We start from the raw sequence: 27,630 nt of genomic DNA, 5'->3' as shown, positions 1-27,630 counted from the left end.
ATCCAAAGTTGAAAGACCCCAAAAAGCGAGCAGGGTCGAGTCCAGTCGAGCCGTAGCCTACCGTCCAGTGGAAAAGCGCCATATGATTGAGAAGAGAGAAAAAGGTGGTGTGAGACAATTGGTCACTTAATCTTTCCTCATATTTCCTCATTTGTAAGTCGCTTTGGATAAAAGCGTCTGATAAATGAATACGTGTAAATGTCTATGCATCTAGCAGCCGACAGCATTTGCCAGATTAGTTTTATGACTTCTTAAAAAGTTTAAGAAAATGTGCATAAATTGTGAATACCAAAAATAAGCCAGTTTTCATCACTACACAAGATCTTTCAGTGTGAACATTAAGAGATAGCAAGACTAGCCACACCACATATAAGTTTTAATCTTTCATGATTTTTTTTGTTTCAAAGTTGTTTTATCCTCCCTCATTTTATTTGTTTATTATTGTTATTATTTTACTAGCTTGTTACTGAAACTATTTCCAATTCTTTTTAAAGGGTCATGAAACCTCCCTCTTGCAGCTCAAGTCTACCTCTTGATATTTTTTTAAAAATGCAGCTTAAATGGGCGTGGAGGGCTGTGCGAAGAAGGGAGGGGGAGTAGGCGTGGCAGGGAAAGGCAGGAGAGGAAGAGGGAGGTGAGCCTTCATAATACTCACAATAAAGATGGATAGTAACAAAAATTTTGCAGATGAGGCAGAGGACTTCTCTCCTCCTGAATCCCCACAGCTAAATGGACACACAATAGATAGCAGTGCAGGTCCTCTGTCCTATCTATTTGAACCATTATCCCCTGACGTGACTATGGAGGAAAATAAAACAAAACCAGATGCAGCGCGGATGGGAGAAGTCTCAGAATGGTAGTTAGTTAATAGGCTCGAGCTTTTCACGAATAAAAAGGCGAAGGCTCTTCTCTTCCACATGTACTCTCGTTGCATAGTTTTGCACACAATGGCCCGCGGACCTTTAATATTATATATATCTATACATCTATATATCTACAGTATCTCACAAAAGTGAGTACACCCCTCACATTTTTGTAAATATTTGATTATATCTTTTCATGTGACAACACTGAAGAAATGACACTTTGCTACACTGTAAAGTAGTGAGTGTACAGCTTGTATAACAGTGTAAATTTGCTGTCCCTTCAAAATAACTCAACACAGCCATTAATGTCTAAACCGCTGGCAACAAAAGTGAGTACACCCCTAAGTGAAAATGTCCAAATTGGGCCCAAAGTGTCAATATTTTGTGTGGCCACCATTATTTTCCAGCACTGCCTTAACCCTCTTGGGCATGGAGTTCACCAGAGCTTCACAGGTTGCCACTGGAATCCTCTTCCCCTCCTCCATTTGAGGATGCCCCACAGATGCTCAATAGGGTTTAGGTCTGAAGACATGCTTGGCCAGTCCATCACCTTCACCCTCAGCTTCTTTAGCAAAGAAGTGGTCGTTTTGGAGGTGTGTTTGGGGTCATCATGCTGGAATGCTGCCCTGCGGCCCAATCTCCGAAGGGAGGGGATCATGCTCTGCTTCAGTACGTCACAGTACATGTTAGCATTCATGGTTTCCTCAATGAACTGTAACTCCCCAGTGCCAGCAGCACTCATGCAGCCCCAGACCATGACACTCCCACCACCAGGCTTGACTATAGGCAAGACACACTTGTTTTTGTACTCCTCACCTGGTTGTCACCACACACACTTGACACCATCTGAGCCAAATAAGTTTATCTTGGTCTCATCAGACTACAGGACATGGTTCCAGTAATCCATGTCCTTAGTTTGCTTGTCTTCAGCAAACTGTTTGCAGGCTTTCTTGTGCATCATCTTTAGAAGAAGCTTCCTTCTGGGACAACAGCCATACAGACCAATTTGATGCGGTGTGCGGCGTATGGTCTGAGCACTGACAGGCTGACCCCCCCACCCCACCCCTTCAACCTCTGCAGCAATGCTGGCAGCACTCATACGTCTATTTCCCAAAGACAACCTCTGGATATGATGCTGAGCACGTGCACTCAATTTCTTTGGTCGACCATGGCGAGGCCTGTTCTGAGTGGAACCTGTCCTGTTAAACTGCTGCATGGTCTTGGCCACCGTGCTGCAGCTCAGGGTCAGGGTCTTGGCAATCTTCTTATAGCCTAGGCCATCTTTATGTAGAGCAATAATTCTTTTTTTCAGATCCTCAGAGAGTTCTTTGCCATGAGGTGCCATGTTGAACTTCCAGTGACCAGTATGAGGGAGTGTGAGAGCGAGGACACCAAATTTAACACACCTGCTCCCCATTCACACCTGAGACCTTATAAATACTAACAAGTCACATGACACCAGGGAGGGAAAATGGCTAATTGGGCCCAATTTGGTATACTCACTTTTGTTGCCAGCGGTTTAGACATTAATGACTGTGTGTTGAGTTATTTTGAAGGGACAGCAAATTTACACTGTTATACAAGCTCTACACTCACTACTCAAGTCCGAAGTCCACCTTTCTCCTATTCTCATAGCTCTCCCAAGAAAACACACTTGAACTCTTACACCACTGAAACAAACTCTTGCGACCCATTTGAACGCAGCTCTTATCTACTACATCTGTAGGAAAGTACCACGTGCTATCATGAATAATTAAGAGACAGCATCTTCTCATAGGATAAGAACACACAGTCTCATGAATAATTATGAGACACCGATGTGTCATCGAAGTACTACACTGCATGTGACGTGTGACACGGCGAGATTTTAAACCTGGTAGATAAACCCGATAATAGCGGAAAAAAGCTAAAAATTAACCAGTTTTCTCGTACAATTAAAATTAATATGAGAAAATGTGGCATTCCCAAGTGGAGGGAAATGTTTATACCAAATTTAGTAAATCCAACTACACCACCCGGGGGGAGAACCAGGGAAATACTCCCAAATAAAAGCACACAGAAGCTTTACCAATCGGGGCAAGGAACATGAGAGTGAGACACGAGTACAAATATTTTAAAAAAATATATTTTATTATGACACTTAAGCATCATTAAAACTTAACATACAAATATAAAATCACTCTCCCATGAAGCACAATAAAGATTTTTAAACTAAGCACTAGGCCCAGGCTCGGCAAGGACAAGGCAGGCCAGCTACAGCTCGGGAGGTCATTCAAACCCACCTCAAGTCACACCAAAATCAAACACTACCTACACCATAAGGAAGTTGTTGTGTTGGCATACTGAGCATGCTGTGAAGCACACACCACCGAATAAATGCAGCTAGCCTCCCCGTCCCACCAAGACTCACTGGCTCCTGGAGAGAAAGAAAACACCAATTAATCAAAAGTTACAGACACTAAACAATAAACAAAAAGAAGAAAGTTAGACACCGTGGGGTGGTGACTAGATCACCCAGGCCCAGTAACACCACCACATGAAATAGAGGAAGTTAACAGCACCTAGGAAGAACCAGAATTATGGTAGACAGTACAAATGAAAAATATAGCAACTATAGCATGGAGACAGTAAGGCTTAACATACACCCTCTCAATAGTAAGGTGGCTGTGTGAAACAACAAACTTGAAAACAGGTTTGAGGCTGGAAAACACTACTTTATGACTAAGCCTCTCAGACTGCATGTAGTTACAAAACATAAGCCCACCATACATCCAAAACTAAAGTAAAGCAAAACACTGAAGTAAAGCAAACCAAATCAGATGAAGCAAAACAGATCGGGTGGAACAGAACAATACATAAAACCAAGAAAGTGACCGTAAAACAAAATCAGGTAAAGCAAAACAGTAAGTAAAACAAAACAGCAGCAGCATCACATGTAGTGTCTTTGGCTAGGGATTTGTCTTAGATGCTCAACTCCCCACTCTCACCGTAACACAAAGCTCAGAGTGTCAACCTAAATCTACCAAGTCCCAGTGTGAAAAAGGGAGAGGTGCACTTACCATTGGGTTGAACAAAACACTAGACACGAAGTGGTATGATTGCTCACAGGTACCGTGGCTCGACATACATATACATATTCAGCCACGGGCTAAATGTTGCGATCACTGAACGCGATCTCCGGCACCAAATCGCCACAATGCATGCGCCACCAGTGCCGCTCTAAGACTATAAATAAACAAATTAGCCTTGAGATGTTCACCTCATTATACCGTGAGCAAAGCCTGAATGTACTTGAACGGAAATGGGAACCGGAAATGCCAGGGGAGCGAGGAACTCTGAATCACCAAGACACCTATGCGCTTACCAAAATAAGGGCCCTTAAATAGTCGGGTAGCTCCCACCCTATTGGTCTGCCGAAGCCATACCCCGAGCAGGGCCAATAGGATGGTTAAATCGCTTACCCTGCCACGTTCTACCCCCTTTTATTTGAATCAGCATCCCGACAATGACCCAACAAACACACACCCTTGGACTATTTTGGCTTACAAACCACGGCCTAAACCAAACCGAAATTCTATTAGATGTAGGACCTGGTGCGGTGACTTCTCTCACAACCCTTCCTCCACGTCCCGTGATGGATGGTACAGAATCGAATGGTGACCTGCAGTGGACCGCCCCGTTCTCTGCAAGGGGAGATCCATCCGTACCAATAACAGGATCCTCTTTCTGCAAGGACTGCATATCCAAAGCTAGACTGGGCAACGCAGTAACTACTGCTTGGGAACCCAGCCCAGTCTTCCCCGCTTGCCTTACACTGCTGGGGAGCACTGTGACTGGCAGTAACGCATATAACTCAACCTGGTTCGAAGGACCTAAAGTCATTGAGCCCTGGTCTTTCCCTACCAAACTCTGACTCTGCAGTTTGGTGGGACCTAGTTTTCCGATGGTTGGGGAAAACCCCCTTGAGTTCCTACCGACGCGCTAGGGAAGAAGGAACACGTTCTCCATCACACTCACGAGCGTAATGACCGGGTTTTTGACAACGACGACAGAGTAATACCTCAGTACGGGATGATCGACGAACACGCCGAGGAAACTGCATACATTCAACACTGAGTGAGTTGATTTAGCTGTTGCTACTGTGATTTTAACATCTCCCACAGCTCCCTTAACTCCAACTGAGAATGCCCTTGCACACCATACTGGATGCCATAAGCCATTGGAACTGACTCCAGCCCCTCGCACCCCCTGGCATTCCCTCCCATTCCCACCTAATCGCCTCACCACGTACTGTCAATAAAGTAGAGGTGGGCTGGCGGCAAACTTGTTGCTTCAGCTCCCGGTGGAGAGAACTATCAGCTGCACACTTGACAAATTGATCAAAAGACACAATTTTGGCATTAGCGATAGCATTAGGTGATTGCTGTTTAACCCTCTCCAGGAGAATCATCAAGGCCAGGAAAAACTCTAACAGAGATTCCCCCATCCAGCTGCCTCCTGGAAAAAAAGGCTTCTTGGAGTGCTACATATGATTGAGAGCAACCATACAACTCACGTAGAATTGCGATAATCTTATCAGGATCTCCCCATTCCTCACTGGGACTGTGTCTAATCTCCTCCCGTGCTTCCCCCTCTAAATAATCAAAGAGAAAGAACGCTTTGTCAACTTTAGACAGATAACGAGCCTGCATGCATGCCTGAGCCTCCTCTACCCACTCATCAATGCCTGTGCCGGATTTACCACTAAATTTTGGACACCGTCAGTCCCTAGCCACAAAGACGAACCATTCCTGCACCACCGGATTAGCATCAACTGGTTGGGGAGGATCAGGCACTGCCGTGGTGGCAACAAAAGGAGTGGTGCTAGGACCAGGTGACTCACCTGGCATCTGTTCACGGCACAACCGGTCATTGTCTGCTCTCAATTGCACCACTAATTCTTGCAACTCCTGCATCTCCTCCTCCATACCTATAACCACTATACTCACCCCACAATGGAACAGGACAACAGAGTCCCCCAAAAGGTCAAACGCACACTGCTGTTTTGCTTCTGAAAAAAGAAGAAAACAAATCACAACCAATATTAAATCAAACAGTTATACCTACATCTCATCTACATGAATCCTTGCCTTACCAGGTAAATCCTGCCGACTACGCCAAAATGTGGCATTCCCAAGTGGAGGGAGACGTTTATCCCGCCAGCTACACCAAAATGTGGTGTTCCCAAGTGGAGGGAAATGTTTATCCCAAATTTAGTAAATCCAACTACACCACCCTGGGGGAGAACCAGGGAAATACTCCCAAATAAAGGCACACAAGTTTTACCAATTAGGGCAAGGAACATGAGAGTGAGACGCAAGTATGAATATAAAAATACATTTTATTATGACACTTAAACATCATTAAAACATAACATACAAGTATAAAATCACTCTCCCATGAAGCACAATAAGGATTTTTAAACTAACCACTTCTCCAGGCCCAGGCTTGGCAGGGACAAGGCAGGCTAGCTACAACTCAGGAGGTCATCCAAACCCACTGCAAGTCACACCAAAATCACCAAACACTACCTACACCATAAGGAAGTTGTGTTGGCACACTGATCACGCTGTAACAGCACCTAGGAAGAACCAGAATTATGGTAGACATTACAAATGAAAAACATAGCAACTATAACATGGAGACAATAAGGCTTAACATACACCCTCTCAATAGTAAGGTGGTTGTGTGGAACAACAAACCTGAAACAGGTTTGAGGCTGGAAAACTCTAATTTACCACTAAGCCTCTCAGACTGCATGTGGTTACAAAACATAAGCCCAAAACTAAAGTAAAGCAAAACAAAATCAGGTTTAAAAAAACAGATCGGGTAAAACAAAACAGTAAGTAAAGCAAAACAGCAGCTGCGTCACATGTAGCATCTTTGGCTAGGGATTTGTCTTAGAGAAGACTTAGATGCGCAACTCCCCACTCTCACCTTAACACAAAGATCAGAGTGTCAACCTAAATCTACCAAGTCCCAGTGTGAAAAAGGGAGAGGTTCACTTACCATTGGGTTGAACAGAACACCAGACACGAAGTGGTATGATTACTCACAGGTACTTTGGCTCGATATAAATATACATCTCATTCAGCCAGCAGCTAAATGTCGCAATCACTGGATGCGATCTCCGCCACCAACCCGCCACAATGCACCCGCCACAATGCACCCACCACAATGCACCCACCACAATGCACCCACCACTAGCGCCGCTCCAAGACTATAAATAAACAAATTAGCCTTGACATGTTCACCTCATTACACCATGAGCAAAGCCTTGACGTGCCTTGACGTACCTTACTGGAAATGGGAACCGGAAATGCCAGGAGAGTGAGGAACTCCGAATCACCAATACACTTACCAAAGTAAGGGGTCCTTAAATAGTCGGTTAGCTCCCACCCTATTGGTCTGCCGAAGCCATACCCCGAGCAGAGCCAATAGGATAGTTAAATCGCTTACCCTGCCACCCTAAGATTGTCTTTTATGATGAAGGTTACGAACACCTCTGTTAAAATCTCAGAAAATGTAGTTTAGTGTTTTATATGAAGCTTTATCTCCACAGCAAAGCGGCCTTGAAATGAACTGCGTATCCACTGAGAGACGTTAGGGGGCGTCCTCGAGTCTCTTGCCCGGAAGTAACGTCACCGAACAGCAGTATATGAAGTCTTTTGTTGTTCGACTCCGGCCGCCATTTTACGAAGTGGATTCACGCAAGAACAACAGGAGCGTAGTCTGTTTTCTCAAAGGTTATTTAAGCAGCGAGTAGAATTTCCGCGCTCTGTTGTAGCGATTAAAGATTAGCGGGACACGTTTACACATAAAAATAAATAAATAAATTGCTAGTTAGCTATGTCTCGTGACCGTTTCAGGAATCGCGGAGGATTTCAGCAGCGAGGCCGAGGAGGCGGCGGAGGAATGCGGGGCGGAATGGGAACACCAAACTTTAGAAATAATCCACAGCATTCATTTCAAAACCGCGGCCCACAGCCTGGTGGTGGTTTTAAGCCCAATCAAGGAAATCAAGCAAACCAAGTCATCCTGCAGAAACCAGAGGGATCTAATGTTACCGTCAAGCCCGATATAAAGTCTCCTCCTCCAACGCCACAGCAGCAGCAGCCTGATGCACAGAACAAGATACCGGCCCAACAGCAGCAGGTACAGCCGCCTCCGACCCCACAACCACCGATTCAGTCACCTCCGCCGAAAAACATCAATACCAAACCAGAACCCACAACTCCACAGAATCAACCCCGAAAAACTCAGCAAAAGACACCAGTCAGTGGAAATGGCCAAAAGCCTCCTAACAATGACGGCCAGACATCGCGTGCAGCTGATACCTCCGGATCGCAGGTAAGGAAAAAATGTCAGACACTTTATAATATTTTATTTATTGTTTTGGCGTTTTTTGTTTCATGCTTGGTTAGTTATCTTGTTTGGTTAACGCAAAAATCGTATAAAACACCACGGCCCAGGCCACTACACTTCGTTTTTCATGAGCTCTAGATTTAGACCTTGTCTCAAATGAGTTACTATTCCCTACCCCCTAATTGTGTAAGTAATGGTAAGTGTAAGTCTGCGTAGTGCACTTTGTGATGCGCTTGTATCCATTTGTGCTTCGGCCATTAGCGGCCCTGATACGCATTTACGCAGCCATTTTGTTGACCCGAACAAAGATGCTATGTTAACCAAGCTAGCTAACGGTACTAAATGACCAGTTAGCTAATAATTATTGACTGTAAGCGACAAAGAGGTCTAGAAGCGAATTGTTGCTGGTTGAATTGTTCAGATACTGTTGGATAGTTAATATTTCACTGGAATATTGTTTTCTCCTCACTCTCCTTTTTGCTAGTTAGCTAACACTAGCTAGTATGTTTTTAAGTGTAACTTATTAGCTAGTAGGCTAAATACTATAAGCGTGTTTTAGCCAGTCGCTTAAACTGTATAAATTTTTATTATTATTAACAACTTGTTCTAAAGAGTACATTTTTAATAAATGTTTTAGCCTTCGCTGTAGACTAGAATGTCCACCCACAGTGCTTTGAATGTTTATCACTTTACTTTTTTTCATATAAACAGGGTCGCTGACCTCTTTCGTTTTCATAAGCACTAGATTTAATCTCAAATGGGCCATTGTTCACTGCTCCCTACTCCTGTCCGATGTAGTTTATGTAGTGCTCCCTGTGGCCCAAAGGGATCCATTTGGGATTTAGCCCTATTGACGCTCTCTTGGGCAGCCATTTTGTTGAGCTAAACAAAGCAGCTAACTGAACTAGCTCACGACGCCACTGGAATAAAGTTGGTTGGACGTTCGATATTCGCAGATATGCGGAAATTAAGGGACCGTCTCTAAAGTTACATACGACATTGTTAAACACGTTTAATAGCATTTGCAGGGAATGACTTGCAGTCATATAACCAACTGTAAAGTGTTCATCTAGGTGTCAGGTATGATGCACACTTTTTTTTTAGATTTTTGATATTTATCAAAATAAGCTATTAAATCATATGTGAATTAGATATGAATTTCACTACAGAATGGGCCCATACACAAAATATGCCATTGTTTGAAGCTCAATAGCATTTGAAAGGAATGACGTACAGTCACACAACCAACTGTAAAGTGTTCGACTGGGTGTGAGGTATGATGCACAGCTTTTAGATTTTTGATATTTAAGCCTACAATGCATGAACCAAAAAAACCTTCGCGACTGCATAAAGGGGGTCAAAATGACCCGTACTGGATTGAATGGTTTTCTTCAAAAAATGTCCTAAATGAGATTATATATTTGTCCTTAATGAGATTATATATTTATATGTGTGTGTATGTAATATATACTACGTATGTATGTGCGTGTGTGAATAGCATATATATATATATATATATATATATATATATATATATATATATATATATATATATATATATATAAATAAAAACACACACACATTATCTCACAAAAGTGAGTACGCCCCTGACACCCAGTCGAACACTTTACAGTTGGTTTTGTGACTGTAAGTCATTCCCTTCAAATGCTATTGAACTTTAAATAATGGCATATTTTGTGTATGGGCCCATTCTGTTGTGAAATACATGTCTAATTTACGTGTGATTTAATAGCTCATTTTAATAAATATCAAAAATCTGAAATGTGTGCGTTATACATTATACCTTACTTAGCTAATTGGCTAACAATAGGTATTGTTTATTTTTAGATAGTCCTAAAGTAAGATGACATACAACAACAGCTGACATAACTTTTTAGCAGCTTGGTGTAACTTTTAAAATATATTCTTTTGAAACGCTCCCTAGACTAGCAGGTTAGATGTACTGAAAACAGGATGCTTTTAGTGAGCTATAAATGTAATTTGTTAGTTTCTGTCTCAAACTTTAGTGGGTCTACATTTTAAAAAAAATTGAAAGTGAATTGTGTGAGAGCTTTGTAAGATTTGCGCAAAATACTAATGGTGAAAAAAATCTTCAGGAATTAAAGGCTTCGTTCTCGATGCTGCGCAAACCTGGGGAGAAAACCTACACTCAGCGATGCCGGCTGTTCATCGGCAATTTGCCCAACGACATTACCGACGCAGAGTTCAGAAAACTGTTTGCCAAGTATGGCGAGCCCAGTGAAATCTTCATTAATCAAGGCAAAGGTTTTGGCTTCATAAGGCTGGTAAGATTCTCATATTTTCTCCTTAAACCTGCGATTTGAGATCCAAAGTTAAATTCTAAAGCAGTTTTTCACCCCTTTTGATTTTAGGAGTCACGTGCTTTGGCGGAACTTGCAAAGGCTGAATTGGATGATAAGCCCATGAAAGGCAGGCCGCTCAGGGTTCGCTTTGCTACTCATTCGGCTGCATTATCCATCCGTAATCTGTCCCCGTATGTCTCCAATGAGCTCCTCGAGGAGGCTTTCTCACAGTTTGGAGTGGTCGAAAGGGCAGTGGTTATAGTAGATGACCGTGGCCGCTCTGTTGGAAAAGGCATCGTTGAGTTTGCAACCAAGCCGGCAGCTCGAAAAGCTCTGGACCGTTGCAGCGATGGAGTCTTCCTACTCACAGCGTAAGACTTCTACAATCACCTTCCTGTTTTGCAAATGCAAGCAGATATTGTGTTGTAGGGAACAGGGCACTGATTCAGATAGCAATAGGGACAACATGCAACACTAAACATGGTGACTACCTTTTGTAAGTCCAACCACTCAGTAAAACATGCCATTCACTTTGGTGGTAAATACGTTTGCAGAAAACACTCTGGAGTATTCCATTAAGTGAGGTTACTGAATAATCCACGCTTATTTCAAGCCTGGCTAATTTCAGTGAACTTTATTTCCAACGTTAATCACAAACCCAGCCAAGTTACTATGGCAGCATTTGCTTTTGGGTAAACCTGTTCCATATCTGGTTAGTTTTGAAACTTCGCTTTCAAATCTATTAAACTTACCTGCTTTGTGGAATACCCCCCTGGGACATCAGATTCTTATTCTGATGCATGCACACATGTAGGACACTCTGAATGAAAGGAACTGGCCAGGAGTATTGTCGACTGATGAGCAGAGTGGGCAGTAAAAGAGCCATGGAAAAATGTGGGTTTTTTTTTTTTTTGGTCTATCTGATTTATTTTGTTAATCTCTCCAACCACCAGCTCACCTCGTCCGGTTGTTGTTGAGTTGATGGAACAGTTTGATGATGAAGATGGTCTGCCAGAGAAGCTTGCCCAGAAGAACCCAAATTATCAGAAGTGAGTTCCAGAGTTACTAAAGGCATTTGTCCACGTTTTTAATTTCCTGATGTTTTGTTTGGAACATGATTGTACAGGACTTATGATGTACACAATCACAGCTCTTAAAGTCTCTGTACAGATGTTAAGACGACGTAGATTAGGGTAAAGGTTCATTTGGTAGTTTCTGTAGAAAGTGTACTAGAATTTAAACGTCTTCTTGTTTTTTTGCATGTTTTTGGTTTTTATTCAGAGAGCGAGAGCAGCCCCCACGTTTCGCTAGACCAGGCACCTTCGAGTTTGAATACTCACAGCGATGGAAGTCTCTCGATGACATGGAGAAACAGCAAAGGCAGCAGGTGGAGAAAAATATTAACGAGGCCCGCGAGAAGCTGGAGGCAGAAATGGATGACGCTTACCATGAGCACCAAGCTAACCTGCTTCGTCAGGGCAAGTGTCTGTGTTTAGCAGTGTGTTAGATGTTTGTAAATTTTGAGTGTGTGTGTGTGTGTGTATATATATATGTGTGTGTGTGTGTGTGTGTGTGTGTGTGTGTGTGTGTATATATATATGTATGTATATATATGTATGTGTGTATATATATATATATATATATATATATATATATATATATATATATATATATAAAATATAAAGTGTGTGTATGTATTAACTTATTTTTCTTCCCCTCCATCAGATCTTCTTAGGCGACAAGAGGAACTGCGTCGCATGGAAGAGATGCATAATCAGGAAATGCAAAAACGCAAAGAGATGCAGCTTAGGTACGGAGTTTAATTTTCCCCAATTATTTCCTTTGTTTGTGGAGGCCTTGATATTGTGTCTGCAGTGTTATTCTGCATTACAAAAGTATATCCTATTTTCAAAGTATTTATCTGGAAATGCAAACTTTGTAGAAAAAGTAGGGGCTTATTAATCGTGAAAAGATTTCTTACTTGTTTACAATTTGATGGCTGACTTCTCATTAGCATTCAAACCAATGTTTAACCAAGCTCAGTGTAACAGTAATGTTTGGGTGGTGTGTGTTCATTCACTTACATCCTCAGGAATCACACCTAGCTGAATTTCATTTAAAAATTAAAATAATTTCCTGCTATGCCCCATTTCTGGTTTGATACTGTTTATTGATTGATTGGTACCAGGTATTTTGTGAGGCCTGATACAGATGAATTTGCCCTGTGCCGTCGCCAGTACAATGGATTTCATCATCGCTAATATTTTGTTTGGCAGGCAAGAGGAGGAGCGCCGCAGACGGGAGGAGGAAATGATGCGGCAGAGAGAAATGGAAGAACAGATGAGGCGCAAGCGTGAGGAGTCGTACAGAATGGGTGGTTTTATGGACAATGTAAGTCTATTGTATTTTGTCCTGTTTTCGCCATCAGTATGGCTGTTGGAGAAACTATGGTGTCCATTTCTGTTTATATGTAGATTTTTATCACTAATCTACAGTTTGTTTTTTAAACAGAGGGAAAGGGAGATGAGGATGAGTGCTGGAGGAGGTCTTGGATTGGCAGGTGAATATAATCTTGCTTTTTGGGGGATAATGTGCTTGAATGAAGGTTTGTGCTGCTTTTTCTAGGCTTGTAAGCTGAAAGTAAGACACTTAAATCTGTAATGACTTGCTGAGCTCAAGTTTTTCTTTTGTCTTTTTATTAGATATGCCATTTGGGTCGAACAACCAGAGGTTCCCATTGGCCAGAATGGGTTTTGACGGTCACCAGGGACTCGGCGGACCAGTGGCAGGGGGCATGGTGCCCAACGAAATGGTAATGTATCCTGTGGTGGAAGTGTGTGAATGGCAGTGTGGGGTGTGTTTGTGTGACTGTTGAAAAAATGTTAACATTTTAATAGGTGAGCCGTTGAACTTCTGCCAGTAAGGGTTGGCACAGATTTATTCAGTTACCTGATGACTTTGGTGTCTGATGTATGAGAGTTTGGCTATGATTTTATTTATTTTTTAATCTCGGCCGCCATGCTCAGCTTTAGTATTTCTGAGTTGCTTAGAAAGTCTGTCTGTACTAAAGCCCAAGAACAGTGGACTTTGGTTTGCTCACTGCATTTGCTTGTAAGTCCTGTCTGGTGTGATGATTGAAGACAGGCATGTTTTTGGTCGAATCTATGAATTTTTCTGCAACTTGTAACACAAATGCACCTGGACTCTCCTCTCTTGCTGGGAAACTTCTGCACTAATCATGTATTATGGTCTGTGAACTAATTTTGACATGGGCAAGTTTGTAATGACTCCTTTATGGCACTTTCAACAGGCACTTTTGTAGTTGAAACATTTGAAGGGTTTTAGTGCAGATAGAGTTAAAAGCAAGTACATTTTCGTGTATTTTCTCACCGATAAATGAGTGCTGAGCTTTTGGATGAGCTGATGGTGACCAAATAGTATGTTGGCTCCTAGTCAGCATGCCCTCGACGAAGATGAGTGCTTGACTGGTTTAGAATGTGCCCGGACCTTTTATTTAAAAAAAAAAAAAATAAAAAATTTTGGAGTCTAATTTTGTGAAATTGATTTGGTTAACACATTAATGTTGTCGGTTTAGATTATGTTGGCAATAGTTCATAAGTCCCCTCCCACACCCTCCAAGGATGCAACAGGTTGCAGTCTTGTTAAAGCAGGTAGTAGCTCAGTTCACGTTTACACGCTCTGTTGTGCAAATGATTAAGTTTTCATTTGCTTATTGTGGTGTTCCTGAGACCTTCACACACTAGCACTTTTTCATCGGGCAGTGCAGCTTAATTAACTAAATCACTCAATCCTCTCCACTCTCACCGTTTCCATCGCCTCGTTAGCAAATTCCTGTACTGAATTTTGTTTAAACTCAGAAATTCAGCCAGACCTTTGTTTTTTAAATAAAAAAATTAACTCTTACATTATATTTTTAACTTTTTATTACTATTATTTAGCTTGATTTTACATTTGGTTTAAGTAAAATAGGACCATCTTCTAGGACAAATCCCAAATGGCTTCCTTTTAACTTTGTCTGCCCCTTGGTTGGGTTTTAACATAACAAAGCTGAATACCATATTTTAGTGCAGTCATGCACTGTGCAGAGATGTTTAAGATTCAGCCATAGATTTGTAAAGTTTGCTCTCAAATGTATTTTCACTACATATGAATGTATTGGCACAGTCTGCTGTGTGTGTGGTGGGGATCAGACATTAACTGAATACTTAAATAAACTCAGTATGTTCACATTCACACACTCAGTATGTTCACAAACAGTTGTTACACTTGTTTGTAACTTTTTTTTTTCTTACTCTCATGCTTTAGTTTACAGACCGAAAAAGAAATGAAGTCTGGTTTTGTCAGAATAATTGTTTTGAGTAGTATTTCACTGCTCATGGGGTCACCACCCGATAACCACCAAAGAAACATGTTAAGTAGAGTTTTGTGATGGGGGAAGCAAAACATCAGGATGGAGATAGAGGAAGTCCGAGTTCAGATGAGCTGCATTGTTCGATGGAGAAATGCTATACTTGGCAGAAAAAGAAATGTCCTCACATTCAACTGCTTTTATTTCCAGCAAATTTCTTAACGTGTAAATATTAGTATTAACATAAACATTCAACAACTGAGACATAAACTGAACTAGTTTTCAGACATTTGACTAACAGAAATGGAATAATGAGTCCCTGAACGAAGTGGGGTCAATATTAAAAGTAAGTCAGTATCTGGTGGCCACCAGCTGCTTTAAGTACTAAAGTGCAGCTCATCCTCATGGACCGCACCGGATTGATCAGTTCTTGCTGTGAGATGTTTCTCCACTCTTCCACCAAGGCATTTACAAGTTCTTGATCATGTCGGGGGGAGGCACATGGTTACATGTAATTTTCCACTGGAAGGATTGTCAGCTGTCGTTCCTGTCTCCCTGTAGCACTGTCTTAGGCGTCTAGCATTACAGACATTATAGTTTATTGCTCTGACCACATCTGCAGTCCTCATGCGTCCCTGCAGCAGGCCTATAGCATGTACACACAGGTGAGCAGGAGCCCTAGCCATCTTTCTTCTGGTGTTTTTCCGAGTCAGTAGAAAGGTCTCTTTAGTTTCCTAAGTTATTGTAGCTGTGACTGTAATTGCCCACCGCCTGTAAACTGTTCATGTCTTAAGGACTGTTCCACAGACTCCTGAAAAGGGGATTTCTTTTTTTGCTGAGTTTATGTGAACACGCATGTGAAAAGCAAATTATTTTATCCTCCATGTCACACTCACATTTTAAGTAAAACCATGAGCAGTGAAATTATCCTTAAGTGTGTAAATGACTGCTTTTGACCATTCATAAATCTTTGTTACTGTCAAATGGTCCGTACTCATTTTATACCCTGAAAGGGTGCACAGTGTGGATTTTACAATAATCATTTGGTAGTATGACTTGGATGAACAGAGTGAATGATTGATGTATTCTGAATTTCAGCTGCCATCTACACACAAACATGAAATGCAGGATGTAAAGTGTTTTGTTGATTTATTAGCATGTGGTGGACTATATTTCCCTCATTTCAGTGTATTAAAATATGCGTATTGCAGCAAAGAAGTGTTCCCAGATATGCACACAATTATGAGCAAAGTACTAGTGTTTGTAGCTGTAGCTAGGTTTGGCACACTCGTATCTTCAACCCTGCTGTTGGGACTGCTATTTGCTGCTGACTGCTATTCTGTCTTACTGTACATTGCTGTAAGAGCATTTGTACTGACAATTAAATGAGCGGTTCAAGGCTGCATGCAGTTACCACACCTTTTTATTTTTGTAAATGTGTGCGTTTATTTTGAGGGTAATGTCGGACATGCTTAACGTGCACACCTACACTTGTTGCTCATGGTTATTTATATACGGGTGGGGAAAAGAAATGCAACAGGTATGAGAATGCAGACCTAATGATTGATAAAAATGATGTTAAACTGAACAGTAGCAATTCAACGTGCAGTTTTTGTGACAGCCCTTTACACCTGACTTAAAACAACTACTGTGAATTATACTTGCACATTCGTAGGCCGTCACTCTATATATATATATATATATATATATATATATATATATATATATATATATATATATATATATATATATATATATATATATAAAAAATAAAAAAAAAAATGTTCAGCAAGTCAAAATGTTTTGGCAATTACCATTACAGTTTTAGCTGTGTTCATAAAAAGGATTCTGGAGTACTCTTTACTGTAAAATAAGTTGCGGGGGGGGGGGGGGGTGTTGGTCTGTTTGGTATACAGGTTTTCCAGTCCCATTTTAAAGTGATGCAGAGTTTAAGTCAACCTGCCCAAATGGAAAAATCTGTTCATTACAGGATTTGTGTAGTTTCAGTGTAACTGGTTCTCATTGCTACTCTTGTGGATATAATCAAATATCCTAAGCATTAGCTGGGCCTTTAGGACACAGCACTCGACATCTTTATTCCTTAGGACAAGTATTAATGCTGTCTCATGTTGCTTTCTTTTATCCATGAGTATATTAAGTTTACCTGATCTTGCACAGTGTATATTCGTATCTTGTCCTATTGGAATTTTGTTAAATCACGAATAACACACTTTCCTACTCTGGCAGGTTAGTAAGTTTCTGAAATTCAATCATCTGAAAATTTGGCCCCAAGTTTATCCAACTTGGGCTGTTTTAATGATGCTCTAGGGTTAAATCCCAACACGAGCCAATTAAAGGTGCTCATATAATGACTCTTGGAAAACCTTGACTTTAAGTTGTATGTAAGCTGATAGATGGAACACTCAAATACCAATCAATTAAAAAGGAAACAAATTGATACTGCAGCAAATATTATAGAAGAGCAGCTTTAAAATATTTTATAAATAACACAATAGTGACTTATTTGTGATTTATTTTGCTATGTGTGAAGACACCTTGGAGCTGCTGCATCTTAACATTAAGCATCATAATGCATCTTTCAAAGAAACTAGTCTTGAAAGCGGTTAAAATGACTTTTGCTAAGTAGTGGTAGCTATTATTCCACTTTTCAGTTCTTTTATGGTAGGATCTTGCTAACAGATACATTACCCTCTTTTCCTTTTCCTATGTTACCCGTGGCACCCGTGGATCTGCGTGTTGGAATGGTTTCGTCGAATGTTTCCCTTGGATCCCCACTTTAATACCCTTGGCTCAAAATATGAACTCATGGAACTTATGCCAATGTTGCCCTTTATTCCTTCCATGGATGCAATCAAATCGACAATTCGTCCGCCAAATTCCCTACCTCGTATGAAAACTTATCACTGTAGCACAATGAGCGTTTCCCTCAAGGTGGCCCTGCAGGTCCAAGGGGCATGGGTCCTGGAAATTCAGGATTTGGCAGAGTCCGTGAGGAATTCGAAGGACCTGCCAAGAAGCCACGCCTCTGATCTGGCACTTTTATATAGCAGAGCTTGTTTCTGGATTCCCAGTGGTTCTGGGGTCTTAATGTATTTAAGTTTAAAATATTCCATTGGAATTTTAGCCTGAAAATCCATCGTATTTTGGTTTTTGTCTTTTTTGGGTTTTTTTTGTGGCAAGATTATTATTTTTTTTAAATAATTTGTGTTCAAATTGGATCATAGTAGTGAACTGCTCAGCATGAGGGTCCTCTTGCTCAGCACATCCTATTGTATTCTCCTTTTCTACGTATATAATCATGCAATGTTACTTGTTATGCTGGTTACTCTTGTAAGTTGTTCTGCTATTTCTATGGTTATGTTCTGTGCCATTCAACATTTTTGAGATAATTCATGTAATTTGCAATAAAGAGTACATTTGGTTGTTCATACCCCACTTCAACTTTTTTAGCAGTGTTTGAGTCCGTCCTAAAAATTCATTAAGCACCTACGGGGAAGATTTGATTCATGGACTGTTTGGGGTTTATTTCTTTGTTCAGTTTGAATTCAGTTAATTAGAACTTCATCTAGCATTATGTACCACATGGTTTAATAAATACAGGGGTGGACATATCATAAATTCGTTAGCTGGCCCATCTGGCAAGTCAAAGCCCCAAAGTGTTGCCCAGACCTTTTTTTTTTTTTTTTTTTTTTTTTTTTTTTTTTTTTTTTTAGTTGCCTGAAAAACTGGACAGTCTTTTAAGTGGCAGCTAATGACGTTGCAAGTGAGCATATGATTTTAGCACATCACATTTGCAGCCAAATCAGTTGTTTGCCAGCGTTGTGTGTATAAGCTGTGGTGGTCATTCTTCACATCACATGTAAAAGATATGTCTGGATAATGCAGCTAGGCAAAATAACTACACTGAATTGCCCCTCGTGTGTGAATGATTCTCTGCATAGGACTAGAATTCAGTCATTGGTGAATGCTCCCACCTTTTACCTAGTCTTACAGGATAGACTGACTAGGAGAAAATTAGTGAGTCTGCCAGTTTACACTTTGGTGGATGTGTGTAGTGCAGCAGGTGGTACGATTCAGAACGAGAAGTTTTTGTAGATACACCATCAAGCAGTATTGTACTACTGAGACCATTGTAAATATAGCCTACATGACAAATGAAAACCTGTTTTTCCACATGTCAATAATGTTGTGTGGGGTTTTTTTTGGCTTTTTTTGTGTGTCTGCTTGGCAACTGAATTTATAGAAAAATTGCCCAGGCGTGAAATCTGCTTGTCCAGGGTATCTGGGCCAATGATTTGTCCACCCCTTGGTTTGCAATACACAGTACTGAACGGAAGCTTAAAGAAATTTTTCAGTAGCCTGGCATGCATTAAATTTGATAAATTTTTTTGCCAAAAATATTTTTTTCCAAGCCTTTTGAAACCTGCATTTAATGTTGCAGTAGGTAAGTTTTTGTTAGTTTCAAGAGTTTTGTAGTTGTTCTTTCCAACAATTCTTCTTGAAATTTATTTTATGAACATGTAATTTAGTTAAAACTTATCTTTAGGCTGATGACCATCTATGTCAAGGACATTTTGTAATTACCTGCCCAAGCAAACGATCAGGAAATTTCAGGCATGGTAAACAAAGCAACAAGGTAATGCATGCTACACTTGCATTTCACTATGGGTTTCTCACATCCCCCACAACCATAAAAGGTCATTGCTTTTAACATGGTGAGCCAAATTTGTGGTAATGCTAATTCTATATCTTGTATTGCTAAACAGGGTTCAGTCAAACCTTTTTAGTGTAGAATTTTGCTAATTTTGCAGAAGCTATGGAGTCATCAGCCCTCTTTAAATACTGTGCTGCCTCAAGATTGTAGGACTCCACTGCTGGAACAATTGTTTTAACGTAGTCTCGGCTCTAAAGGCTTGTATTTGAGGACTGTTTCGGCTTATTTATATTGGTTTCTGCACGAAAATGGAAGTTTTCGAGTTACTTTCAGACTTCCCAGATTTGAGTTATTAGCCTGAGTATGTATTCATGTAGATTGGGGATGATTATGATCATGGGGTGGTTTACTTGTATGGCTGGAGCTAAATACATCCATAAAAAATGTCTGTTTTGGTCCTGTGTATATTTTCTCCCTTAACAGGTGACTGTCCAAAGTTGTGTGCACCGGAACTTGTGACTGGTTTTATCCATGCATCCTCCTTCAGTGAGGGTTTAGTACAGTGCTGTCTCGTGTATATCAATTAAAATATATTTAGATGAATATCTTTTGAGTTCAGCTAAATCTGCAAAAGAATCAGGACTTTCTACTAGCTGTAGTATTACAATACTGGATACATACAAATTACTTCACTACTATGAAGCATAAGTGCCTTTTAAAATAAGCACTTTCTCAAGGATTTGATTGAGCCTTATCTCTAGGCCAATTCTGATGAACAAAAATTGTAAAAAGATGTTTTTAGGGAATCCTAACATGTTGCTACGTCTTGGACCAAGGAGAAAAGACCTAGTGTGTGATGTGACTGATTCCTGGGCCATCCAGCATTACACCAGCTCTTGTATCACCTCATCTGCAAAGGGGGTAGCCTCTATGATTTCTCCTCATCCAACAAGAAAACCCAATGAAGTATCCTGCATTGATTTAATAAAATCAAGCACCCTAGGAAATCAATTTCAATTCCTCATTTTGTTTTATTACTTCCCCCTCACTTCGTAGCACCTTCCTCTGAAGAGAAATACAATTTTTTTTTTGTTCTTGTTAGCTCATTTGGCAGACACTAATTTGAGCAGATTAAGGTTGCTCAAGAGTTCAATAGTGAGTTTGAACTCTGATCAGTAACCAAAAGCCTTAACCTCTGGATGTCCGCTACCTCAAAGAATTGGTGTAATTACCAAATTGTACAGGAGTCGCTAACTGAAGTGTCACACTAAATTGATTCACTTATTGACTTGCCTCCAGGGCATAAAGAGGCTTAATATACATGGTGTGGTGTGCTTACACACTTGATGATTTTAGCTAATGTATGTTTGCATTACATGCTTAATTCACTTAATTTCTTAATTCACTTTTCCCCCAAGAAAAAATCCTTTTTGCGTGTAGGATTTTTACATCCTTAGATGGCAGCCTTTGATTGGTTTCCTGGTCATAGGCTGTAGGATGTTGAATCAGGGCGGCATCAATTTTGGTATGCACTCCAAGCAAGGTTATGCACTGTCAAGTGGAAGGTAAACGGTCAACATGCTTTTTTTTCTTTTTTTCTTTCTTTTTTTTAAAGGAGAATGTTTAAACGCATGCACCAAAGGTTGTTAGCTTAAAGTCTCTGTGAAACAGTAGTTATGCCATTACATCTCCTCTGAATGGGCAGATATTTGTTGAATGATAAAATTCTTTTGATTATATTCTTGTGCTAACATGTCTTTTAAGTGGTATAACCTTTCAGCCTGCTAGCACTAGTACTACAACCTAAGAAACTAAGCCCTGTAGAGACTTCTTTAGAAGTGTAAATAGATTTTACTGAAGTAGGTTCTGTGCAAGTTGCTTCCTACCAAACCTTAAGTCACGTGCATGCTACAAGCTAAAGATTGTAATTATGACTTCTTCCTGTTCTGGCTGCTGAGAAGCACCCCTATAGCATGATGATGCCATCACCATGCTTCACCGTAGAGATGGTTTTTGCAAGACTTGGTGCTTGCTGTTCAGCCCAGAGTTCTTCCTCCCTGCCCCCCCCCCCCTTCATCAGACCACAGAATCGATTTCCTCATGCCATGTACCTTTTTACTCATGAGTGGCTTCCGTTTAGTCACGCTGTCTTAATGGCATGATTTTTGTTATTTCTGAGATGGCTGTCCTGGCAGGTTCTCCCATCTCTGCAGAGGACATATTAAGCTCTGTTAAAGTGACCATTGGGTTCTTGGTCACCTCCTGACCAAGGCCTTTTTTGCCCGTTTACCGAGTTTGGCCAGATGGCCAGCTCTAGAAAGAGTCCTGGTGGTTTCAGGCTTCTTGTAATTTCACAATGATCGAGCCCACTGCGCTCCTGGGATCATTCGGCGCTTTAGAAACGTTTTCTACCTTTTGTCCAGATGTCTCTGCACAGTTTGATAATGGGGATCTACGGAGCTTCTTGGACTTCATCGCTTGATTTTTAAAAAAATTTTTTTTTTGTCTGATATGCACTGTAAATTGTGGGACCTTACACACACAACTGTGGGCCTTTTGTGAATCATGTCCAGTCAATTTAATTTGCCACAGATGGACTCCAGTCGAATTCTGCAGACAAGATTAACAAAGCAAACAAGATGGAGCTCAGGTCAGTTTGGAGCATTTTAGCCAAGGCTCTGAATACTTGTCTAAATGAGAGATTTCTGTTTTTGCTTTTTTTTTTTTTTTTTTTAAATAAATTTACAAAAGTTTCTATAAATGTTTGCTTTGTCATTATGGTTTATTGTGTATCGATTAATGATTAAAATTGTAATGAATTTTAAATTAAATATATAATACTATAAAGCACAATAACTGCGTCAGTCTGAATTAACCAACTCACTGTACACTCAATGTGAGAGTGCTATAGATGTTTCTGTGACCATGTTAAGGCATTCTTGGATGAGCTTATGTAGAACAAATGAAACTTGGCATTTCGTTGCACAAGCTTGTAAATATGATTCGATGCTTTTGTAAAAAGCATTACTTAGGAATGCAGAAAGAGGCAGTGAATTACAGTTCATACATTTTAGTTATATTGGTCTAAATTAAGCACACAGGATTTGTTTAGTATGTTTACAAGTTGCATGCTCCATTTTGAACACAGAGTTGTGCCATGCCACAATGAAAAATATTACATTTGAGCATGCATAAGACAAGCTTTTGTTTGAAAAGATTTTCTTTATCTGGCTCTTGAATAAGATGGAAAAATCTTGATTGCTTTATAATCATGTTGCATCATGCCAGATTAAAATTAAAAAGCCTGGATACAGTCTGCTTTATCCCAGGCTAGTGGTCTATCCATTCCTGGTAATAGAACTCCTAACACTTGATTTTATGGTGACTGTAATAACTCTATTGTTTGTGCTAAGTGACTGATTTGTTTGAGTAGGCAGACTTCAACATTTGTAGTCCCTTAAAACAGTGTTTTTGTATTCTAGCTCTGAATGTCTGCTAAATTTACTCAGCATTTTCAGGATCATGGTGGAATCACAAGGAGGTTCAGTTGGAACTGACAGGTCTTGCACTACACATGACACCCACATTAGTAGATTAGTTTTTTTTGGGGGGGGGACTCACATACTTGTCTCTTCAAAGGCAGGTCATTAAGTATCTTGATTACATGGAAACTTTTGTTCAGGGGGGGGGAAATATTTTGCTTTTAACACTATTGGTACAAGGCCAGAAACTTAAACAGATTCTGGAATTCCTCAAAACAGATTTTTCGTTACTTCAGAAAGCACAAATTTTGGCTTAACTGTTTTATTGCTTCTGACTATGCATATGTGGATTGAATGCTGTAGAGCATTTAATTTTACCACAAATTAAACTTTTCCAAATGGCTAAGTTGGCAAATGTGATCTAACTAAATATTTAACTGATCATTGTTTTCACAATCTCATTAAAAATTAAAAGTAACAAGTGGAAACCCCTCAACTTGTAAAACAGTTGGCACATACAAGCAGAAATGTAGGATCCTCCTACATACTAGCCATTACTGGTCTATTATACTACATTAGAACCATAATATGCTACTGTTCAAGTACAACTGAAATTTTGCCTGAGAACTTACAGTTGCTGCTGAAGATGGTAGCCCCATCAAGAAATGTGAATGTATGCAGGACTACAGTAAAGCATAAGCTGCCCAAGAGATGTTTGCTAGTTGATATAATGATATAAATTACTTGATGTAAATGAACTTGTAAACATTTTTTAACTGGACTAATTGCTTTTAACTACGACCATTTAGCACTTTAGAGGATGGTTGTAGTATTATTATTATTATTATTATTATTATGTCGTACATTTAAAATATATATACTTTTAAGTCAATTTAAAAATCAGATTTAAATAAAGATTAAACAATAAATTTATTTTTATGTTTTAGCTAGGCTGTCTCCCATAGCCCTACAAGAGTTGCTGGCATTCACTAATTGGATCCTTACTACATTTTGGCGCTGCAGTTTAATATTAATAAATCGAAATGTTAAGTATGCGTCATGTATAATAAATTTTTCTGATACAGTTAGTGTTGTCGTTGCTGTCTTTAGGCATAATAAAATGAATGTAAAATCTTTGTTTTAATTATTTAAACAATCAGTCTGGAATTTAGACACGCCATAGAAGTGCTGCATTGTAGTGCATGGCTTTCTATTGTGTAAAAGCTCTAGTGGCACCAGGACTGTCCAACCAGATTGGAAATTTGTAGGTAATGGTGTTAATGTTTTTATTTCGTATGCAGTGAAAATTGCAACCTCACTTCTCATGAATGAAGACCAGTAGATTAGAAAAAATACTTCGGTTATTAGTGCTGATATCTTGCTTGCGGTAAGTAAAGAGCCATTAACACTTTGGGCACCTCAGCACTTTATATATTCTTACAGTGATTGACACCAGGGTGGACTTTGGAACACCCTTAGAGCAGGTTATGCTATGGTGCTCTTCTCAATAAGCGTTCTACACGATTACTGTTGAATCCTTGTTCAATGCAATCTGTTTGAGGTCATTAAACAGCTTACAAGTAGCAAATAAGAATCAATGATTCACAAATTAAAGAGCATTTCCAGTGGTCTTTGTCCTGTTACATTCCTTTGTTCAAACAATGCCAATGCCACTAGCCATTGAACACCTTGATGTAATAACTTGACAAGGAATTAAGCCATAGTAAGACACTCCATGTCGATTACTTGCAGGTCAAAGATGGCGAGATTTATTTTGTTCACAACTCAAATACTCAACAATGACTGAGTCCTGTAATTCTTAGTGCTGACTTTTTAAAGCCTGTATAAAGCCCTCAGCAACGCCTAAAAGCAAAAACTCTGTAGGGTATCTCAGATTTTTGTAACTTGGTTATTGGCGTGCTAACCTGCTCCTTGGTTTAATGCAGACCTATTTTTATTCGCCCCGCACCCTGATCTTAATTAATCCAGCTAAAAAACCTTATTTATTCATGAGTTGTTAACATGTTTATAGTAATCTGATTGTCCACAGACCACCTCCTTGGTCAGAGCATTGAAATTAACTTCTCAGTGGTTTAAAAATCCACAAAAATGTTTTCACATGGTGGTAAACTTCCCATGACCACGGTACTTGTACAAAGCTTGATATTCAGTATTCTGGCACTAAAGTCTTATAAATAAGCCTGTGCCTACAGTACATGATGTCATGGACCTTGACTCATGTCCAAGACTGAATACGCTGCTAATGGAACATGCAATATTACTGTTTCAGGTCATGGTTTTGTTTGTTTTTCACGAAAGTCACTGGAGTTGCTCTTTAAGATTGTAGAAAACAGGATAACTTTGTTAATGCTGTGCTGGACTAAAGGTTCCAAAATCAACTTTGCTCCAAAATTAAAGCCCTTTAAGTGAAAAACCATGATGCAATCCTATTTTAAATCCTACAAGGTGTAGTACAAACAAAAACAGTATTAAACAGCACTGAAGTGAGAACTCTGTTCTACACTAGTAATGCAAATACTAAATATGTGATGAAAAGCAAACTCTCTGTTGGCATCCAAACTTGCCATTTCCAGTTCTCTGTGAGGAAAGCTTTTCTGTGTGTGTGTAACGTGTATGGCATGGATGGTGGTGCTGTAGCTAAGCAGTAGCAGCCAGTGTCCAGCTTGCCCTGCTCCACAGTTGACACTCCAGCAGTTGGTTACAATGAGACAAGATGAGTAGTTCTTCAGATCAGTGGACAGTTGAGCCTGGACTTGTTTGCATCGAGAGGTTTGCTTGCGTACCATCCGAAAAGGTAAGTGCTCATGTCTTTTGTTCAATGAAGATGAAAAACACAGGGCTGTTTCACCTCCCTGATTTACCTCACATGTTGAATTTATAGGGGTTCTGGCATCACACTTCTAAAAATGGATTCACAGTGCAGATATTTGTTGTGGTCTCAACATGGCTAACAAGTTTGTTCTTTTAATCAATTTTCTCTGAACTGCATGTAGATGGTTTCTTGGACAGTGATGGACTACTGTACAATTTGGTGTTTGCAAGTCATGTGAAAAGCCTGAAAATAAGCAAATGACGGGGATGGGATGGTGTATGGGTACAGTTTCCTTTAGGGAGTAATACTGTTGCATTGGCATACATTGATATTCCATTGCAAATTTGTCTGGACATGGGTGAGGGTGGGCTTGAAGTTGGAGCAAATCCAATATTAGGCTCATATCAGTGTTTCAAATTGTATACTGATTCTTCCAGAACCATGGCCTGATTTCAACGCATTACTATACATTCATACATTTCACAGATTTTCCTCTCGAACATCTCTCAGTCTAAGCTTAGCGTAGCTTAAATAGAGAGAAAATGAGGGTTAAATTTTTTTTTAACCTAAACTAGAAATACACTTCTATTACCCTGTTTTAATTTTTCCCTATATGGAAGTTATGTAGTTCTGGCAAATTGTTTAAAAATGTGTTTAAAGTAGCAGACGTGATGCAGGAGTGAGGACCAAATACAAATAAAATTACACCTCAAAAGTCAGTTCACTGAAGGTGTACGGACAAAGGACCTGAGGGGCACTTTCTTCTAGTTGCTAAAAAAAAATTTTTAATCAAATTTAAAGGAAATGCTTTTTATTATATAGTGATCATATTGGACTTCTGTTTTGCTGTTTTCTTACAGTTGCTTGGTGCATATTCTTGACCATTTAGAAAAGCTGAGTATTATCTAGGGATGCAGATCGATCGAAGCGAGTGTTCTACGTGGATCTTTGCGAAAAACAGCATATTGGAATATCCTGAGATCCTGAATTCGGCATGTACGCAATATAAATTACATGGTAATATTTATGGTCTGTTTAACATCTAGGTATAGACCATAAATATTACATGAAACCTAAGGTCAAGTGTAGCCTACAAAAGTACTTCCATATCAACAGCATTTCTTGATTTTCGCAGCACCAGCATTTACCTGGAATAAATTCACTTACAGAAGATCTCTTCAGGATATAAGCTCGACTTTTTTTAAAGTCACAAAATTGTACAAGGTTGCACCTTTTTGCTTTTTTATTCTGTGTCACTGTGTGTCTACTTAAGAGGGCTGCAATACTTGATCATGACTGGTCTGTAATATTGCTCACAAAAACAAAATGCCAATAGTCTGTTAGTCCAGACCCACATCCAGCTGCTTAGCCAGCTTGCATCTTTTATTTTTTCTTTGATAATTCTAGCTTAATAGCTAAATGTACTTTGAAACCAGTGGGTTTTGACTTTTGCTTCTTCACAAATACTTGACACGGTTGCAATTCCCACACTACTTGACTTGCATCACTATTCACGGTTCATTTTCCTGCTTGGCCTCCTGCTCTAGGTCCACTGTGATCTTTCTTGTGCAAGATTCCACTCATTGTATTAACCCACAACACAATGTTCTGAAGTATTACATCAACATTTTTACTATACACATCACGTGTGCGTGTCAATACATACGTCTTGAAGAC

General features: G+C 39.9%; 1 protein-coding gene and 1 long non-coding RNA gene across 5 annotated transcripts; one reads left to right on the top strand and one right to left on the bottom strand.

Annotated features, from left to right (window-relative positions):
* Positions 1-856: 856 nt before the first annotated feature.
* Positions 857-9,704, bottom strand: LOC128615845 (uncharacterized). 2 transcript variants are annotated; one of them, XR_008387301.1, is made up of 3 exons: positions 8,992-9,704; positions 6,335-6,486; positions 857-5,916 (listed from the first exon to the last, which is right to left on the bottom strand). It is a non-coding gene; the product is annotated as an uncharacterized LOC128615845 (long non-coding RNA). The 2 variants fall into 2 exon arrangements; XR_008387300.1 differs by lacking the exon at positions 8,992-9,704 and adding an exon at positions 6,915-7,491.
* On the top strand, positions 7,598-27,420 carry sfpq (splicing factor proline/glutamine-rich). 3 transcript variants are annotated; one of them, XM_053638193.1, is made up of 10 exons: positions 7,598-8,255; positions 10,388-10,576; positions 10,664-10,965; positions 11,548-11,643; positions 11,876-12,072; positions 12,320-12,404; positions 12,871-12,985; positions 13,106-13,154; positions 13,297-13,406; positions 19,531-27,420. In XM_053638193.1, exons 1-10 carry the CDS (start codon positions 7,755-7,757, stop codon positions 19,693-19,695), a joined length of 1,809 nt encoding a protein of 602 aa, XP_053494168.1. In that variant the 5' UTR covers positions 7,598-7,754; the 3' UTR covers positions 19,696-27,420. The 3 variants fall into 3 exon arrangements, with proteins under 3 accessions (XP_053494168.1, XP_053494169.1, XP_053494170.1); XM_053638194.1 differs by lacking the exon at positions 19,531-27,420 and adding an exon at positions 17,894-18,414; XM_053638195.1 differs by lacking the exon at positions 19,531-27,420 and adding an exon at positions 14,921-16,642.
* The last annotated feature ends 210 nt before the right edge of the window (positions 27,421-27,630 follow it).

The sequence above is a fragment of the Ictalurus furcatus genome, chromosome 12 (assembly GCF_023375685.1).
Source record: "Ictalurus furcatus strain D&B chromosome 12, Billie_1.0, whole genome shotgun sequence".
Lineage (NCBI taxonomy): Eukaryota > Metazoa > Chordata > Actinopteri > Siluriformes > Ictaluridae > Ictalurus > Ictalurus furcatus.
Note: the sequence above shows the minus strand (reverse complement) of the source record. Positions and strands in the feature narration are given on the sequence as shown.

Excerpts from the sequence above, each read along its gene's own strand:
- sfpq (XM_053638193.1), top strand. The coding sequence starts at position 7,755 with ATGTCTCGTGACCGTTTCAGGAATCGCGGAGGATTTCAGCAGCGAGGC. Across the intron at positions 10,577-10,663 it reads GTTTTGGCTTCATAAGGCTG|GAGTCACGTGCTTTGGCGGA; the intron begins GTAAGATTCTCA and ends TTTTGATTTTAG. Across the intron at positions 12,073-12,319 it reads AGCTAACCTGCTTCGTCAGG|ATCTTCTTAGGCGACAAGAG; the intron begins GCAAGTGTCTGT and ends CCCCTCCATCAG.